Here is an 18334-nt window from a genome sequence, read left to right on the forward strand (position 1 = left end):
AAAGTCAGGTCCAGAGAGTGTTTTGTCCTTGTGTTCGTTGGAGGTAGAGATGGGAAATGTCAACTCTTAGGTTTTTACTTGATCTCTTAGAACAAATTTCCCATGCATGCTGCAGGAACCAGAGATGGAGAAAGACTAGATGACAATACTGTTCACGATTTTGATCAGCCACAGATACAAAAAACTGTGTAGCTTCTCTACTGGAGTTGCAGCACCAAGACTTGCTTTTGCTCACAGTGACATAAATGGAAATATTGTGGTTTAGCTGAAGGAGATAGGATGTCCTTGTCTATCTGTTTTGATCACAATTACTTAATTCCAAGAGCCTGCCTTCTATCATGATATTTCAGGATGGAAAGAAAGCATGTTTAAGATGTGCATTCACAGATGAAGAAGAATTAGTAAAACCAATAACCATACCCAGACTTGAAAAAATGTAATGCTTGGAGTGCATTGTCATGTTTGTCTTCAAAGATAATAATATATAATATTCACTTATCTAAGAGCCACCACCAATTTTTATCCAAACAAATATGTATTACTTTAAAGCAGTTTTCATCAAAAGCTGTGTTCCTTGCTCGTTTGAGCATATTTGAAAAACCTTATCACTAAAGGTTGCTGAAGGTCACTTGAAAAGGGAATGGAATATCTTGGGTTAGATAATGCTCACACTTATTAGCATCTCAGTTCTCAGCTGCTGCATAAATCTCTGGCAAGTTTTAAAAGCTGACATAGTAAAACACAGGTTAAAATATCTTTACTATAAAATTGCAAAGAGGGGGGTTAATGTCTTGAGGCAAATCTTAATTGCTGAAATCTTATTTGCTTTTTTTCTGAGCCCTCTCACTGGCATTGTTTCACAAAGTTTTTAAGAGAAAGAGGAGGAGTGTGTAAAGTTCCTTCTAATGCATAATGCATTTAAACACTGTGGTCCCCAGATTGATGCCACTAACCAGTTGAGAAATGATTCCTGTGAATAGCCTTGCAGTGAGGAGTCAGAGATGACCATGTCTATGGTGATTCCTAGCTGGTGACAATTCTGTCGTTCTGGGTCAGCAGCGAATATCTCACTCGAATGGTGCAAAGTCAGCCAGTTCTTAATTTTTTATCTCCTCAAGAGTGCATTCAATGACTTTATCATTGAGAAGAATGACTCCCCTGCCTAGTGTGATCACAATCTGGAAATGTGCTGCATCAGCATATTTAGCCCAGACTGTTGGTGGGGCTTAGAAATGATCTTGTGGCATACATGTCAGTTCTCTAACTGGCTAGGTGAACAGAGCCTGTCCAAGAGGAAACTAAGTTTCACCAATCTGAATGAAAGGAAATCTTGTAACCTGGCAGAATTTTTTTGTTTTGTTTTGGGGTTCCTACATACAGCCAACTCTGAAAGGGAGAGTGGGGTGATGGAAGTTGGATGGAGCCCAACTTGTAAGGTCCTTCCCTGGGAAGAGCTCAGGGACACAAACCAGTCTAGGAATACCTTGTAGGCAGGGTGTGTTGTCTTTTGCACTGCTTTCTGCTACAATGAAAGACTTGAAATGAAATTACAGGTTTATGAACAAAAAAGCAAAATGTCACATGTCAGAATTGGGGTCTGTGCTTTTTAGTTTGGTGCTGTAAACTTTTGAGCAAATAGTGTTATAGCAGGTCAGTACCCAGTGGTTTTGCTATTTTTATACTTCTTTATTTTCTAAATCAAATTAATCAAGACTTTTGTCAAAAGCTTTTCCCATACTTCTATGAAATTATGTGTTGTTCTGTCAATTCTTTTGATCGCTTAAAGCAGGTCCAAAGCATCTTATGGGGTATTTTGGATGCAGAGAGAAGGCCATTGCATTCCATTCTTTTTTGCTTTTTTTTTTTCTTAATCATGTTGTTTTGAAACAATCCAATAAAACTGCAGGATGGGAGAAAATAAGTTGCTTGCCAGCTTTTCTGATATCATGAAGATCTCATTTTGGTTTTTTTGTCAACTAGTTGGAAGTTTTCTGATTAGAATTCACATGTCTGTGAGCTTGCTGCTTCTTCCAGTTTGAGGCATTTGGATATTATTAACTGTATCTTTCCACATGGCTCAAATCTAAGAAACAGATTCCAAGAAACTAGCAGGGACTAACTAGGGGCTTCAGCTCTTCAATGTATAATTTATTGAACTTCAAAAACAAAACATTTCAGGCCTTTCCAATAAGCACTTTTAAGCATCCAATATATATGGCAGATGAAGTATAGATGGTTTACACTTTACATATACAAATCTTCTTGGAGGAAAAGACTCCTGAAAAGTATTACCTTGAAAGTAAATATAGGCAGATCCAAAGCACATGGTTGATGTCTAGATATGATTCACCAGTGGGAACGAGCACTGTATCAAGCTTCTTGCTGTGAGCACCAAATAGCATACTACTTAGAAACAGTATTAGAAATGTTTCCAAATACCTAGCACACTGGGCTTGAACTTAAACCTACAAGAGTAGATTGTCAGTGTTCCCACATAACCCTTCACATTCTGGCATTTTCCAGACTGCCAGCCAAGTGAACACTTTAGGAGGAGGTGCATATATATGTCCACAGCACCCAGCGGTTTAATCCACCCTACTGTGCATAGGTGTTGGAGCTCTTATGGTATGTAAGATTTGCCATGTTTGGAGTTATTTTGGGTTTTTTTTTTTGTTTTTTTGTTTTTTTGTTTTTTTTTTTTTTCTGGGCTATGCATTCACAGCAAGCATTTTTTCTGATGCTGCTCAGGTCTTTGTGGATGTATATTGAGATGGTACTCTTATTTGTACATTATGTAACATACACATTTGTTTACATTTTGTAACCTGGAAAAGGTGTTCATTTTTATGTTTTTTTAATTAAAACTTTTTTTTTAAGCATTCAGACATCATCCATTTTTTTTTAACATATCTGAAAATAAAGTAATGTGCATTTTGGACTTGTGGCCTAACAAATGTCCTTTTTAATAACTGAAGCTTTTAAGTTAATATTTCAGGAATAAATGTCTGTTACATTTCTGGTCCTAAGTTTTGGAAATGGATAACAAAATTCTGCGAATATGTACTTGTATTTAAGATTTCAGCTGGTGCATTTTTGATAGCTAAATAACCTTGAAAAGGGTGGACAGTGTGTGGACTCTTGCTGTATTAGTAGGCATCAATTTAAAGGATATTTCCTGAAAAAGCTGTTGTGTCCAACGGCATGTTGTCTAAGGGGAACTGGAAGACATCAAAATGTCTTGTGATTTAGAAGCTCGTAATGGCTATATGGAAAATTAAAATGCTCTGATGGCAATTTTCTTTTTCTTTTTTTTTTTTCCCCAAAAAAGCACTATTTTTATTCTTAAAGAAAGCATGTCAATAATTTGACAAACAGTCCAGGTTGTTAGCCATCATCCACTTTAAGTTCTGCACATTCTGCTATGTATAAACAACTGTGAAATGTTAAGGTGAAATACTGATGAGATAATAATGAACTTAACTTCAACTACAGGTAAAGTTTTAATTTAACTTGTTTATTTTGCTTACATTTTATATTGTAAGGACCAAAATAACAGGATAAAAAATAAGAAATGGTACTTAAAATATAGAGGGTTTAATGTATATTAACTTTCGTAGAGTTGATTAAATAAGCTAAAACCACTATCCCACTTCAACAGTGATAGAGAACTAAAAAAATAAAAAGATCTCTTATAAAAGATGTGCTTTAAGAAGGAAAAAAAAAGGAATTTTTTGTCTCCTGATTTTGTTAATGACTTGTTATTGTTGTCTCAGCTGTAGCCAAAGTCTGCAGCTGATATTCTTAACAGATTTATTACAAGGGAGCTAAAAATATTTCTCTAAAAAGATATTAAAAAGTGATTTAAAAAGAAAATTTAGACTGCAGCACAAGGACATTTTGTGTGACAGCATTTAGTAGGATGAAAAATTTAAACAGAATAACAGCTATTTATAGTCACACTGCAAAGTAATTACTGACACAGACAAAACACTTAACCCAAATTTAACAATGGTTTCCTTCAGCCTAGGTGCCAAAACCTGGAAGTAAACTTCTCAAACTGTCCTGAGGTGGGAAGAGGGGAAATGAATTCAAACAATGTAGAAACAAGTGCATTGAGTACTTTCCCAGTAAGGTACAATGTGAGTTTCACTTTTAAGCATAAGAGCATCATAAATCAGCATAAACCACAAGTTTTAATAAGTATATCTCCTCTGGAATTGTGCAGTGCTTGCAATTCTGTGTGAACAAGAAAAGGATCCGGCCTTACACTCCTTACTCGGGCAAAACTACCACTGACATTAATGATAATTTTGCTTGAAAAAACAAAAGTGCTTGATGGCAGTTATGCTAGCATGAGGAGTGCAAGATTAGGATAAATGTGCAAAAAAGTACAACCCAAATGGCTGTACCTTTGACTTCTCTAGTTAGCACTTCCTTCAACTACAAGGATCTTAATTATAACATTTGCTGGTTCAAAGATTAACATTTAGCATTCTGGGAAAGACTTTCTGGACTTGAGTAACCTGATCATTATGGTCTCCTTTTGGTCTCTGCCTCTTTCTGGTTCTTTGTATTGCAGGGGAGATGATAGTATCTGGCACATTCCTTGGATGACTTGAAGATAGCAGCCTTCTGTGTTTGGGGCTGAAAGACTGGGAACTGTGTTAGCAGAAATGCCACACAGGGGAGGTGAATAGAACATTAAAAATCTCTAGCTTTAGGTACTGCAGCACAAGCAGAGTTGAATTTGAGAGCTGGGACTTAAGTGGACATTTGTCCCTGCTTTCTTCCTTAATAAAATCTGAGTGTTAACTGTGGATAAGGACATTTGAGAGATCACTAAAAATGAATCACCGAGTGCCCAGAAGAGCTTTATTATCATATACTGTGGAGAATTTAAGCATGTAAAAAGTACACGGTATATTCCAATCAGATGCATGTATGGGTTACTATTACAGAAAGAAATTGTTTTTTCCTTTGCTGCAGAAGCAAAATATTTGCCAATTTAAACCATAAAAATAAAACTCATCTAAAACTGGATCTGTGTGGTCTTTTCTGGCCCTATGTGCCCATCTAATTTCCTTTCACCCTCCTGAAAAGCACAAAAAAACCCCGCAAGCTCCAACCAGCAACGTTTTCTGTGCTTGTGTGTGTGCGTGTAAACTGTTTTGAAAAACCCTGACAAATACTATATCTGGAAAAAAAAAATCTCAGTGTAAAAATCCTGACCGGACAAACGGAGTTGTTTTGTTTGCTCATTTGTTTGGTGGGGTTTTTTTTAAATACCAAATTCTAAAAATCCCCAGACTGATAGTGGGTTCCAGAACTGGGTCCTTGTAGGTAGAGCCAAGAGAGGTCGCTTAGTTCAGTTTGCTGGCCCCAGTAGCAATTAGGTTGAAAAGAGTTATTCTGCTCCTGAAGTTCCGGACGGATGTTGCTACTGCCCAGTTAACTAGTGTGAAAATATCATGGAAAATAATTTATTAAACTATACTGTTATTACTGACTTGCCAGTTCCAGAGAAACAAATGCAGCCACATTTACATATGTGTCCATCTGTCTGTTTTTACACTTTATGTCTTCAGCCAGTGGGTGAAATTGTTTTAATCCAAGCTGCGGTCTGATTTTTTTTTTTTTTTCTTTCCTGCTGGTATTTTTCTCTGTGTGCATATTATTTGTAGATGGACATGCATATTCTTGACAGTAGCTAGTTCTTAATTGTCCTTTTAAGTAACCTAATCTGTCTGGTCATGGTAGTTTTAACTGGAGTAAGCAGCAGAGTTCTCCATGGATAATTTTTGTTAGTTAGCAGATTGTTGCCATCTCAATGTTGCTGAAATCTCTAATCTCAGGTCAGCGTGAAGCTGCAGTGGTTACAATCCTGTTGCCTGATGCAGTGTGAATGGAAGTGCTTTCTGTCAGAAACATGTGGTCTCTTCAGTGGAGAGCCTGCGTAAATCCTGTGTAAATAGAGGGAGGCTAACAAAGGATGAGCCCCTGCAGCTCAGAGCATTTGGAGCCATTTGGAGGCTGAATTTGCTAAATGCTGCTTATACCGCCTGAAAAGTTGAAGAGAAAGGAGCATAAAATCCCTTCTTTTTTCTCTTTCTGCTCCTACCCTGGGGGGAGGGTGTAAAGGGCCAGGGAAGCCTGAGGTAAGCCTATGAAGACTGTTTTTTCAGTGCTCTTTTGAGTGTGAAAAAGGTGGCATGGGTCACTGTCCCCTCTTTAATGTCGGAAAACCCACACAGTTAGTAAATGTTGCATGTAAACTAAAGCATTTCATCCCTTCTCCTGCACTCCACGGCAGTGGGCCATGAACTAGTCACTTGAAAATCACAGAAAAATTTCACTTCAACATGTCCAGACAGTTTAGCACAGCAGGAACGTAAGAGAGATCAGTAATTAGCAGGTTGCTTTGCTGTTCCCCTTGTTTGCATTGGAGCATTTTTTTTCACCTGATATGAAAAAATACTGGATTGGAACAAATGAACCACAAACCTAATGGCTGTATAGAGTATCTTAAAATTTAAACCGATGTTTATCAGTTTTCTCTTTAAAAAGCTGGAAAAAATGTGTTGTTAGCATTTGAGTATAATCTCTAAGAATTCTTGATTCACTTCACAAATAAACACGAGCTTTAAACACAGGCAATTAAGGGCATAAAAAAGCCAGTCTTTTTTCTTACTTTTGGACAGAAAAATAATAAAAGGACAAGTGTGAAACATTATAGTTCCTCAAATAATTAGGAAGGACTCGAATCACCAGTTTTATAGCAGGCATGGCTAAAACAATAACATGGCTGGAATGTCATTCCTACCTTCTAGTAAATAATAAAATATTTGCAAATGCCTTTTTGAAAATAAGTTAAATTAGTGATTATAGAAATATGCCTGTGGAGAAGTAGAAAAGGAATAGGTTTTTTATCTTTTCCTTTTTTATCTTCTCTTTAGATACCAGATAACATGCAACTCTCCAAGCCTTTAGCACATACTGCCAGATGGCAGCAGGGACTTGCTCCTAACTGACAAACTATGCTAAAATGTGATTAGACTGAGTAGAATAGCTTTGTAGGTGAGGTCTGATTGTGTCTTAAGTTCTCCTTTTCTTTCCATTTGAATTTACAATAATTATTAATGCCCGAATGGTGTGACATTTGTACCTGTCATCTTTACAGTATCGGTCCAGTGGAATTGATGGGTTATAGTCTGCAAAGCAAAAGATCTTTTGAAAGAACAGCAGAGAGGAGGACAGCTCTTCATCTCCTCCCTGCTTGTAGTAGGGCAAAAGAACATCTTATGTAGTAAGAGAGAAGGTAGTGTTTCACGTTTGAAGTCTTCCTGTTCCTTCTAGTGCACCAGTGTCCAACCTTTCTTCAAGATGCTCACTGAAATGTATGACCTAGCACCATGAGACGTGTCTGGAGTCTCAAACACAAAAGAAGAGGCAATGCTGGGTCCTGATTGCAGCAGCTCCCTTGAAGACACCTCCATCCAGGATGGGACAAGTGATGGCTGAACATGTAGGCCAACCTAGAAGGCCTGTGTCAGGCCTAAGCAGATTCTGATGGCTCCTTCCTTCCTGTAGTCAAATCTTTCAGCAAAACCAGCACACATACTGGCAGAGAGCTGCTGAAAGTGGCACAGCTCTGAGGTGGGATGCCAATATGAACTGTTTGTGATTTTCAAAGTTGCAAGTTTACCACCCATAGACTATTCTAAGTCAGGTTGCCTGGGCCATAAGGTGCAGTATTGTGTCTGTGGTATGGGGAGATGAAGTCAACTTCTGTGAAGGGTGATCATTAAGAGGAGGAGAAAGAAACTCCCACAGTCAGCATTCATTCAAAATGCTGTGATCTGCTGAAGTTATAAGACTAAAAGCCTGATGATTTTAACAGAGTGGAATGGAGATAAGGAGTACTCCTGAAGGGTCTTTGCTTCTGGGACAGACCTTCCTTCTCTGTTAGTCCTTTCCACAGCACAGGCTGTTTTATCTTCAAAAATGCATTCAAATACTTCTCTTATCAGCTTTTTTGAGAGTGGTAATTCACCAGATTTTGAAGAATTTTCTCTGGTGATGAAGTAGATCATATTACTAAGTTGAACATCTTTATTAATAATGTTTTATAATATTTTTGTGTCCAGATGGACACATTATAAGTACAAACAAATAGTTGCAAATTGTGACTATATGGTACATGCACATTCTCCTCTGTTTTGCTTTTATATCTACATATTCTACCCCATCAAAATACTGGACTGAAAGATTGTAGTTTGCTTAAAATCAACTTTCCTTTTCAGAGTGCTTTAACTTGGTTTTCATATTGCTCATGCTATTTTTAGAAAAATGGTGAAGTGTTTTGTTCTCCCACTGCCTTAGATACCCTTGTTCTTCTCTTTTGCATGAAAAACCATAAAGTTGTAAGGGACCTATGGCAGTGAAGAAACTCAAGCAGTGGGTCCTGAAATTTGTTTTTCCAGAAGTAATTTTTCTTCTGGCTCTGCTTATATGATGGAAGTAAAAACTCTTTCTAGAGTTTGAATCTGGGCTATGTACTTCTGTGCTTCGGCCTGACTGGATTGTTGTTTTCCGTTGTTATTTTGCATAGATTGGGAATGTGTTACTCATCCAGTTCACAAACAGTGAAAAGACTAGATGAGCAGCTTCTAAGTAGCATTTGCTTCATCTCTTTCTGGGTCATTACTCTGTGAGGAACATAGACGAAGACTAGGATTGAGATGGCATGGAGGACTATCAAAGAGGAATTCATTAATACAGTAGGTTTGGACAGGCCCTCTGTTGAACTGGACCATTTCCCAGAGAGCCCTTAGCTGTATGAACACTGGAGTCAGCAGGCTAGCTTGTCCAAGGAAATCAGTTTGCAGCAAGTTAAACTTGAAATTATGGTGCAATGGAAACCTTGCTCTACTTCTCCAGTATTTTTTTAAATAATAGGTAGTCTCCTTTGCTTTCAATGCAAATAATTTCAATAATTTCTCTTTTGGGGAGAAACCCTTAGGACATACTAAGAGTGTATGCACACACAACTAGTGTGGAAGCTTAACTTCTCACTGTGCGTATCTTCAACCTCTTTCACAAAACTTTCCCCTGGTAGAGAAGATCTCAAAAGAAACCTGAATGGATCACCTTGCAAAGTTTCTTGTAAACTCTATCTTTTACAGAGATTATAGAGATTATTATATAGTGTTGATATGATCCTAAACAAGTTGGACAGTGTGCCTAATTCTCTACTAGCTTGAAACCTGTGTAGTGCTTGGCATTTCCACAAAAGATAGTGCCAGTTAAATACTTTCCTAGTACTTTCCTACTCTCCACTTTCCTAGAACAGTGATGGGGTTTTGCAATCACTTGTACTTTTTGCACAAGAATAAATAAGTGAACATTGTGCAAAGTGGGAGAAAGCCATACTTCATTGTTTTTGATGGTGTATGGAGGACAGAGTCAGTGGGCCAAAATCTAGATTTAATTTCTCCACTTGAAAATTGGGATAACTGTGCTTATATAATTGCAATTTCCATACTTGTTAGGACCTATCTCTACTAGTCTTTCGAATTATCATCCAAATCAGGATATGAATGGTTCGTTTACACAGAATCACTTGTAATGACAGTTTCAATTACTTAAATTTGTATCTCTTTATATTGCAGTTAAAAGTATACTCAACCCAGTCTTCACTAGAGTGAGTTTCATGTCTGTTAATTTTATTTCACTTTTGATAATTTCTTCTTCTTCACTTAAGTTTATTTGTATACAGCAAACTAGGATCAGGCCCTCCATATCCAAAAAATAAATCATTCCAACCTAGAAAAATCAGTTATGGGTTACTTCTAGGGTTTCTTGCCAGTAGAAACTGTAGCCACTAACGTGAGTAGTTGTAATGCTATTAAAGATATGACAATGCAGCTTAACAGGATTGGACTTGTAGTTCACCAGGAGCAATAAATCTTGCTGTGTTCATCTTCTGAGGTCATTTGGAGGTATGCTATTTGGATTTCCTTTCATGAGGTTATGGAATAGATTAGGGAAGTACTGACTCTTACCATTTCAACTGCTGATTGAAGTAGGAAGGTGATGGAAGCTTTAGCTGAACTTTCATCTCCTGGGCTGCTATTAACTTTCTAAAACCAGGATATTAATGACCTCCCCAAAAGGTCCAAACACTGATTTAGCATGTGACTCCTGCTGAAGATTCTTACAAACAAGAGCATATGTATATGCATAGAAGCAGGCATTTGTCAGATGCTGAACTAGTACTTCCGTGGTGTGAAAGGACAGTATAGAGCAGGAGTTCTACAGCTCCACACATCCTGTGCGTACACACATAGCTTTTACATAAAGAGACAAAGATATCTTCATCCGCACAACAGATAGACAAACAGACTGATGGACTTCAAACTTGCACTTTCAGGAGGGATTTTTTTTCCCCCCATCTCCGGGTACTGCTTTTCAGAATTGCCTGAGGCTACAGTACAGCACCTCAGATCCCCAAGGCCCATTGCCTGGCTCCTAATAGCCACTCTCCATCTGTGTCACATGAACAGCTGATGAGATAGCTCCAGTGTCTGTATTTTGGAGAGCATATCTACCCAGGTTAAAATGCTGGGGTTGCCAAGGAGCAGTCAGAAGCCATTAGTGTTTGTGAGAATTTGCCTTGCAGCAGTTCCTTGGCATAGTGAAAAGTGTGTATGTGTGTGTGTGTGAGACAGAGAGAGAGGGGTAGAGTGGAATATATCGGGGGGAGAGAGCAATGGAAAGGAGCTCTTTCTAAATAACCAACATCTTGCAAAAGTGAACAGTTGGTTACAGCATTTAGGACTTCCATAATATTTTCGATTAGTTTGCTGTGATTCAATTCTTCTTTCTCTATTGTTAACAGCAACAAAAAAATACAAAACCCCAAACAAAAAAAAAAAAAGGAAGCATGAGAAAGAGAGCAGTGACTTCAGGGTCTTGCTCTGGTTTTTGGGCAGATGGAAAGGAGCTGCTCTGCCTTGGGGCAGGGTGGTTGTAATGAAGTGGCCTGTCAGTCTGTAAATAGTGAGGGTCATCTCTTCCATGTGACGGAGGGTATCACATTGCAGTGAAAATGGAAATGTCAATAAAATTAATCTGCCAGCTCTTTACTGTGGCTTTTTCCGTCTCTCCGGTTCAAAAGGGTTGGTTTTTCAGAGGGGAGGCAGTGGACGAAGGGTGATCTGGCATGGGAGGGAAGATGGGGCTGAAATGAAAGTTTTGAAGCAAATGGACTGTATGTAGCAGCAATGTATTTCGTTTAGTAGCGTTACAGAGCTAGACAAGGCTATAGGAATTAGCTCGTGAATCTATAGCATTCCTCAGGAAGCTATGGAGCGTCTAGCTCAGGCTACATTGAGCACAGAGTTTATTGTTTTAGGCTTTCTTGGACAAGGTTTTTACTTAGCATGGGATTTATGGCATTTACTGCTAATGAATGTCTATTCTTAAATTACAAAAACCACCGTCTCAGCACAATTCCCAGATGTCCTTCCAGGACCTCGGCTTCTTAAACACCAGCAGGGAGCATAAACTCTCCACTTCTCTGTTTTCCTCTTTCGTGTGGCTCCGGGCTAATGATGTGTAAGGAAAACACAGCAATCTATAAAGTCTCAGTGCTGTCCCAGTATTCTTCATTTATTTTGCATTTGATTATGCCACAAGTCGGATCTTGTTTCTTTCCTTTTTTAAAAGTTATTAGTTCAAATATTAATGTAGGAATATGGCATATATTGCTGCTCTTGATTGATGCCTTCCCAAAAACAGGAAGACGTGCTCGTATGAATTTTAAGAAAGTAGGGGTCCTGCAATGCCTTGCCAGAAGAGTTTTTCAGATACATAATTTAGATGCCCTCCAGGCAGGCTTTCAAGGCATTTTTGCTGGAGGGCAAGAAAAAATAACTATGACTGTTAAAAGTAAATGATTTTTGCTAATGCACAATTAATGCCAGGGAAAAGCACAGAAGAGAAAGATGTTGATGGAAAGTTCTGATTAAGTGAGAGCTCTACCTTGATGTGCATCCTTTTTTTTTAATGATAATAATCACTGATGCAGAGATGTAGAAGTTTTCGTGTCATGCAAATGCTATATGCTGGGTCATACTATATGTGCGTGTTTGTGTGTGCGTATGTATGTGTGTTGGTTACAGGGAGGAGCTCATCTGACAGTGTGTTATGTGCGCTGAACGGTGACACAGTTACTGCCACCTCTGCAGAGGGCCTCAAATATATAGACTACAGAACATTTAACTTGATTACTTATAGTACGTATTCAGAATGGTTGTAGGGATGCATTTACAGTGAATGGGTTTTCTTGTGGCAGGTTTTCCCACATTGAATCCCATAATTGACAAAGAGCTATTGCGCTATGTCAAGCACGCAGTTATAATTGAATTAATGATATATGCATGTGTGAAACACAAAATTAGTATTTGGAGAGATGTGGTTTCTAATTTTTACATATTTATATCAGCATTTGTATATAATGAAAAACTGTATGTGCCTGATCTACGAATCAAAATAAAAGTGTGGTAGTGTCTTGGTAATTAATGATACTTTTTGGCTTCTATGTTTTGTTCATTAAATGTTTTCTCCTTTATGTCTGTCTTTTTGTTGTAGGAGATGGTTTAGACAACAGTGTAGCCTCACCTGGTACAGGGGATGATGATGACCCAGATAAGGACAAAAAGCGTCAGAAGAAAAGAGGCATTTTCCCCAAAGTAGCAACAAATATCATGAGAGCGTGGCTTTTCCAGCATCTCACAGTAAGTGGTGCCCAAAAACAAAATAGATTTCTCTTCATTTGCCTAATGAGGTTTATTCATCATTATCAGAAATCAATTGTACCCATAATTTTTGGATCATTATTAGAGCTCAATTATTGTAACTTTTTTTTGTTATAGATTTTTTTTTTCTTGGCTCTTGGAATCATGACAAATCTGAAAGAAACCTATATGTATGTGTGTGTGTGTGTGTGTGTGTATGTATATACACACATACACGCCTATAGAAAGAGAGAGTACAAAGTCTTGGCGTCGAACAACACCTACATATAAATAACAATATTTTTTTCTTTCAACTATATGAAATGTTCCTAAAGACTAAAGAGGGTATTTCTTGCTTTTAGCATCTATAAAGCTTTGTATTCTGGATTCTTTATTGCTTTCCTCTGTTTACACAAGCTTCCTATGTATGTGGTGGAAGAGAGAGCCCCACTCTGGGTGTGCTGACATATGCTGAGGATGTTAGAGAGGTCAAAACAGCAGCTTGCAAACTTGTCCTTGTTACTTTTTTTTTTTTTGTGAGAAATATGGAAGGCTTACAGGTTCCCTAATTCTTTAGTTGCATAACAGAGGGAATAAGTATCTTTTTAGCTTCTCTTCAAGTCTATTATGTTTAAAAGCTAGCCATATTCACATTTGAGGGAGATCAAGCATGTGAAAAAGCAATGTTTTCCAAAGGCTATCTTTATCTTCCTGCCTGCAGTTGGGTTCATGTGTTGGTGTTCTGTTGACTATTACAGCTTCACTTAGGCATCAAAACACAGTTCTGCAGAAAACCTAGTAACACTCCTTCTAGTTTAATTCATATGGGAAATAATGGAAACTGGTAAAATTATCAATTGATTTTCCTTTCCTCTCACTATAAAATTGTCTTTCACTTGGTAAGGCTTAAAATGCTAACTTTTATTAACTACCTCTTCTTCTACCAAAGTTTTATACATTTCAGTGGTAGCTGATATTGCTTACAGTGTAATGATTTCAGGACAAGGTACCCCATTTATTTATGATAGGGACTATTGAACTGCTCTGCTAGCAGCACAGCTAAAGGGGGCAGCGATAGATCCACATTTCTAAACCATCATTTTGATGTAAGGACATTAGTAGCAAACTAAGGTGCATTGATCTGGCCTGTGGGGTCAGGATTAGCTGGAATAGCCAGTGTCTCTGCTGGAGTAGTGGTTACTCCTGCCTCCCAGCTATGGCCATTTCAAAGGTCAGGTGCCCTGTACCCACTTGGCTCAGAGGAATTAGACAGAACATGAGTCTCTGGGCTGATTACTTAACCAAAGACAAAATAATGAGTCCTAAGCAAATACTGACTAATTGAAAGGGCTGTAAATCCATTACATATTGGTCAGGGATAATCAGGAGTATTTAATCACTTTTATCTATTCAGGAGCACTGAAGCTGCAACAGTAAAGCCCTGAACCTTGCCTTGTGCTTATTATTCTCATCATTATCAAAATTACTTCACAGCTGTTCTTTGCTACATCACCTCAGCTGGAGATTTACTAACCTGTAAAATATTTTTAATTTGGAAGTCGAGTGAGTGTGAGTGGAGGGTTTTTCATTTAGCTGTAGGGTATCTGTAGAGGAGTAGTGTAGGCAGAGAGTGAAAAGTGAGGCCACAAATAAACCAGTTTATTTTGCATGTGTATCTGTTTTAACTCCATTTACTCTTATGAAATTTATAACATCTCATTTTTTTGCTTCCCTGCCTTCCTTTCCCATGTACTCCTTGAAAGCATTTAACACAGGCTTATTTAACAGTCAGCTGCCTCTCCCTTCTTTTGAGGAAAGTCTTCCTGGTTTTTTTAAATCCTTTTTCCTTGTTTCAATCCTCTCTCTCTCCTGACCCTCTCCATCCTGTATGAATTGAGGAAATTTGCCATCAGTGGTGAGGATGGCCTCACAAAAATCAAATTAAATGAACAGAAAAAGCCCCAAACCTTTTACCGTCCAAGCTTTAATGAGTTTTCAGGTGTTGAAAGATTTATTGTGCTGTAATTCTCAGACCTGCAAACTGATAATGGAGACCCCTGACCAGTGCAATGTAAATTCAGAGAGGTTCTTGCCATAAACACATACAGGGAAGGAAAAGAACTCCTTTCTTTTAAAGATCTTGCACTTTTTCTCAAATTAGCTTGTCCATTCAAAGTGCAATGCTGTCTGAGCCAGAACAGGGTAATCTGTGATATACAATTTTATTGTTTCAAGTAAATATCTCCACAATGGCAGTCCATGATTCAATGTACATTCCTTCATTACTACTCTAACCTTATTTCAAATTGGTTTGTTCCTCCTTTGTGCTGTATGACCTGTTCTTGTATTACAATAATCCCCTGATGTACCCTTTTTTCTTTCTCTCTCTTTTTTTTTTTTTTTTAAAGAAACTAATTGAATTATCTCATTATTTTAATTTGTTAAGCAAATGTATTTTACATCTCAGGATGTGTTCTTAAAGAAGGAGCTGCTTAGGCTTTGCCCCCTGAATGGGCCATTGGTACATTTTGACATTCATGCATTCATTAAGGAGAGGAACATAAAAGAGCTCTGGTTGTATTTTTTTTTCAAACACCCAACCAGCATGGAGCAACTTTTCCATAAGCCACAGGGGTCTCTCTACATATGTTCTCAACTGCAAGCCATTGTCACCTATTCTGAATACCTCAAAAGGACAAATAAAATACTAAAGGCCAACTGTAGCAATTGTTAGCTGTTAGTCTCAATATGACAAAAATCATTAACCTCTAGTTTCCCTGGAAGGAGAGGCAGTGGCAATCCATCTCTTATTGCGTGGATTTAACTTGAAATTCCCTTAGATTGTCAAATTCAAAGAAAGTAACTTGATTCTAACTAATTGTATTTCCTTATGATTTTAAATAAAATGCTGTTTCTTTTCCTTTATTCAATCAGTTTGCAAACTCCTGAGTATTGGCTAAGTGGTGTTTTTGAAGAGACGAGCACTTGAACTCTGATGTAGAATTAATGTCTTTGACAGGCTATATCTTTCAAAACAATTTCTAACCCCTATCACAGCTTCCATTTTGAAGTAACTTTAGTTATATTTGAAATAAGATACAAATGCATGTTTTTATTGTTGGAAATCAAATGCAAGGAGTAGCAGCTTCTATCACATTTTCATTCACTTACTGAGCTCTGTCTTACATTTGGAATCACAACAGTACAGGAAGATGAAAGATCTGAGAATGAATTAGTTGGAAATGTGTATGCTTTTTCTGGATAATATCCAGTGTTTAAGAAAGTCAAGGAAACCCTAGTCTAGTAGTATAGGCTTTTCAATAGTACATAAAGATTACGACATCAGAAAGGTAAACCTGACATTAAGACTGTTTTTATTTGAGTTCAAAGGTGGTTAAAGAAAAGAAACAACAAGAAATCTGACCCAAGCAGAGAGTTTATTCATAGCTTTGGAAGACTCTTTTTCATCTATGCCAAGGAGTCCTTAGGACACTCAATTAGCCTCTCAGACATCTCTGCTTTCCTCCCTCAAGTGCTCCCTTATTTGCCCTGCAAAGACCGTATTTGATCACAAAGTGAAAACAGGAAGTGCTCAAATGTATAGACACCTCTAGCTTACACCAATGTTGAGATAAGGATTTCTTAGCAGCAGCTCTACAGAGCCAGCCCCCCTCCTCCCATGCCCTTGTGAAGGATGGAGGACCTTTAAAATGTATGTACATAATCAGAAGAGAGCAAAGTTAGAAAGGAAGTAATTATATTGTTCTATGGACTTGTACCTCTGGTAGTTCATCCCTTTCTGCAGCACCAACCTATCAAGAAGTACACTTTCGCTACATCTAATGTTTTTTTTTCCCTTCTTTTACAGAGCTGATAGAGACACTTTTATTCTTTGACACTTAACTGGAGAGATGTCCTTTGTTAAAATTCTATTTTGATTGTTTCTTTTGTTACAGTCTGTACGAAAATGTGTATCTTAACTAAAAGTACCAGGGTAGCCTGCAAACTAAACCTTTTTTATGACACTGACAGATTCCTAGCTGATTGTATTTGGAATGGCTACCCTGAAGTCAGTGGACCTGAGCTGATTTCTTTTGCTTGTTTTTGCTAGCTGAAGTTCTAGCTCCTAACATTTGTTTGACCAGTGTCATTTTAACCTGATTTCCACAGTTTTCTGACTGAAAATCTTGCTCTTTACATGCTCACTTGTAGAGTAGATTTTTGTTTCATCTGCTTTGGTTTCAGACCAGAGTAAGTTCTGATGGAATGGCTTAAAATGAATCAGCCACAAGTGGCTGGATTGGATAATACAAACAGCCATAATGAAACCTCCCCCCTCATCCTGTATTTATGTGGATGTATCTGAGAATACAATATACCTCTATCATATTTTGATGCATGAATTACCAAGCCTTCTGTACAGGACAGCTATTTTATTTATTCGTTAGATTTGATTCTAGCAAAGAATATTGTCAACCAAAGGCAAACTTGGAACAAGCTTTGAAAACAGTTGAAACCATCCCACCTTTACAAATATCTCCTTCCCATATTGTGGTTTTAGGAATAGTACATAAAGAAGGGTTAGGAACATAGCTGTCTGTCACACTTGTATTACTTTTATATCAAAGAGTATAACAGTTTACTTTTATACCAAAGAGTAGGATAGCTTTTCACAGAGTCCTGGTCCAGAAGAAACATTCTTCACATTGCTGCTTTGCAGTACTTTAAAAAAACAAATCCAAAATTATGTCAGACCTTTGTCCAGTTAAAGTGGTGACAAGAAGGCTGAGAGACTCAAGAGAGTACAGGAATGTGAAGACAGAATTTTAGTGCTTGCGTTGGACTGCACTGCTATGTGTCATGCACTCCCAGGGTACACTGAGGAGATGGATGACGTCTTCCATTTCTCCTACAAAACAACCTGCATGTGGTTTTGCTTGGCTGCCATTTCAGCTTCAGTGCACTATGTAGTCAGCAAGTTGGAGAAGCCTGAGGCAGTTTTATTCCAGGTTTGCTTTTTAGGCAAGGCTGACTGCATGCTGAGTTTGCAACCAGGTAATAAGTTGTGCAGGACAGACCTCTCAGACTGAAGGAACACTGCCCAGTTGGAAGCATGTCCTGCAAATAATATTGTACTCATTTTTCAACTGTGTAAACTTTGTGAGAAGAGGTTAAATGGTCTCACGCTAGTGCTAAAGCAAAATCAGTATCTTAATGTTAAACTATCATAACCTGTGGTTTATGGTCCTCAAGGTGATGGAGCTGTATATCTTTGTATCATAAAGTTGCTCTGATCACTCACCAGAAGAGCTGGTGTCTGCTGTTAGCATTTATTATTATTTCTGATGGTAGTGTAGCCCTACCTGGTATTACCTACATCTCCCCTCGATTTCCCATCTGCCTGTGCTATGGTGTCACCAGCCTGGACAGAATAAAACTGGAAATCTTTCTCAAAAATGCTGTGTCTCATTCCAAGCCAAAGGATTTAATCTTCTGAGTGCTCCTAGTCCTTGGCCTCAAAATCAGTCCCAAACATT

General features: G+C 38.0%; 1 protein-coding gene across 10 annotated transcripts in view; it reads left to right on the plus strand.

The window, feature by feature from the left end:
• MEIS2 (Meis homeobox 2) overlaps nucleotides 1-18334 on the plus strand; it is a 176299-nt gene that overhangs the window by 39688 nt on the left and 118277 nt on the right. For all 10 annotated transcript variants that reach the window (XR_009818958.1, XM_061998659.1, XM_061998661.1 and 7 more), the window contains one exon: nucleotides 12652-12797. Coding sequence is in view for 9 of the 10 variants with exons in the window: in XM_061998659.1 (XP_061854643.1) it covers nucleotides 12652-12797 (146 nt within the window). In the remaining variant the exon portion in view is untranslated. The remainder of the gene's footprint in view (nucleotides 1-12651; nucleotides 12798-18334) is intronic.

This window comes from Colius striatus, chromosome 6, assembly GCF_028858725.1.
Source record: "Colius striatus isolate bColStr4 chromosome 6, bColStr4.1.hap1, whole genome shotgun sequence".
NCBI lineage: Eukaryota > Metazoa > Chordata > Aves > Coliiformes > Coliidae > Colius > Colius striatus.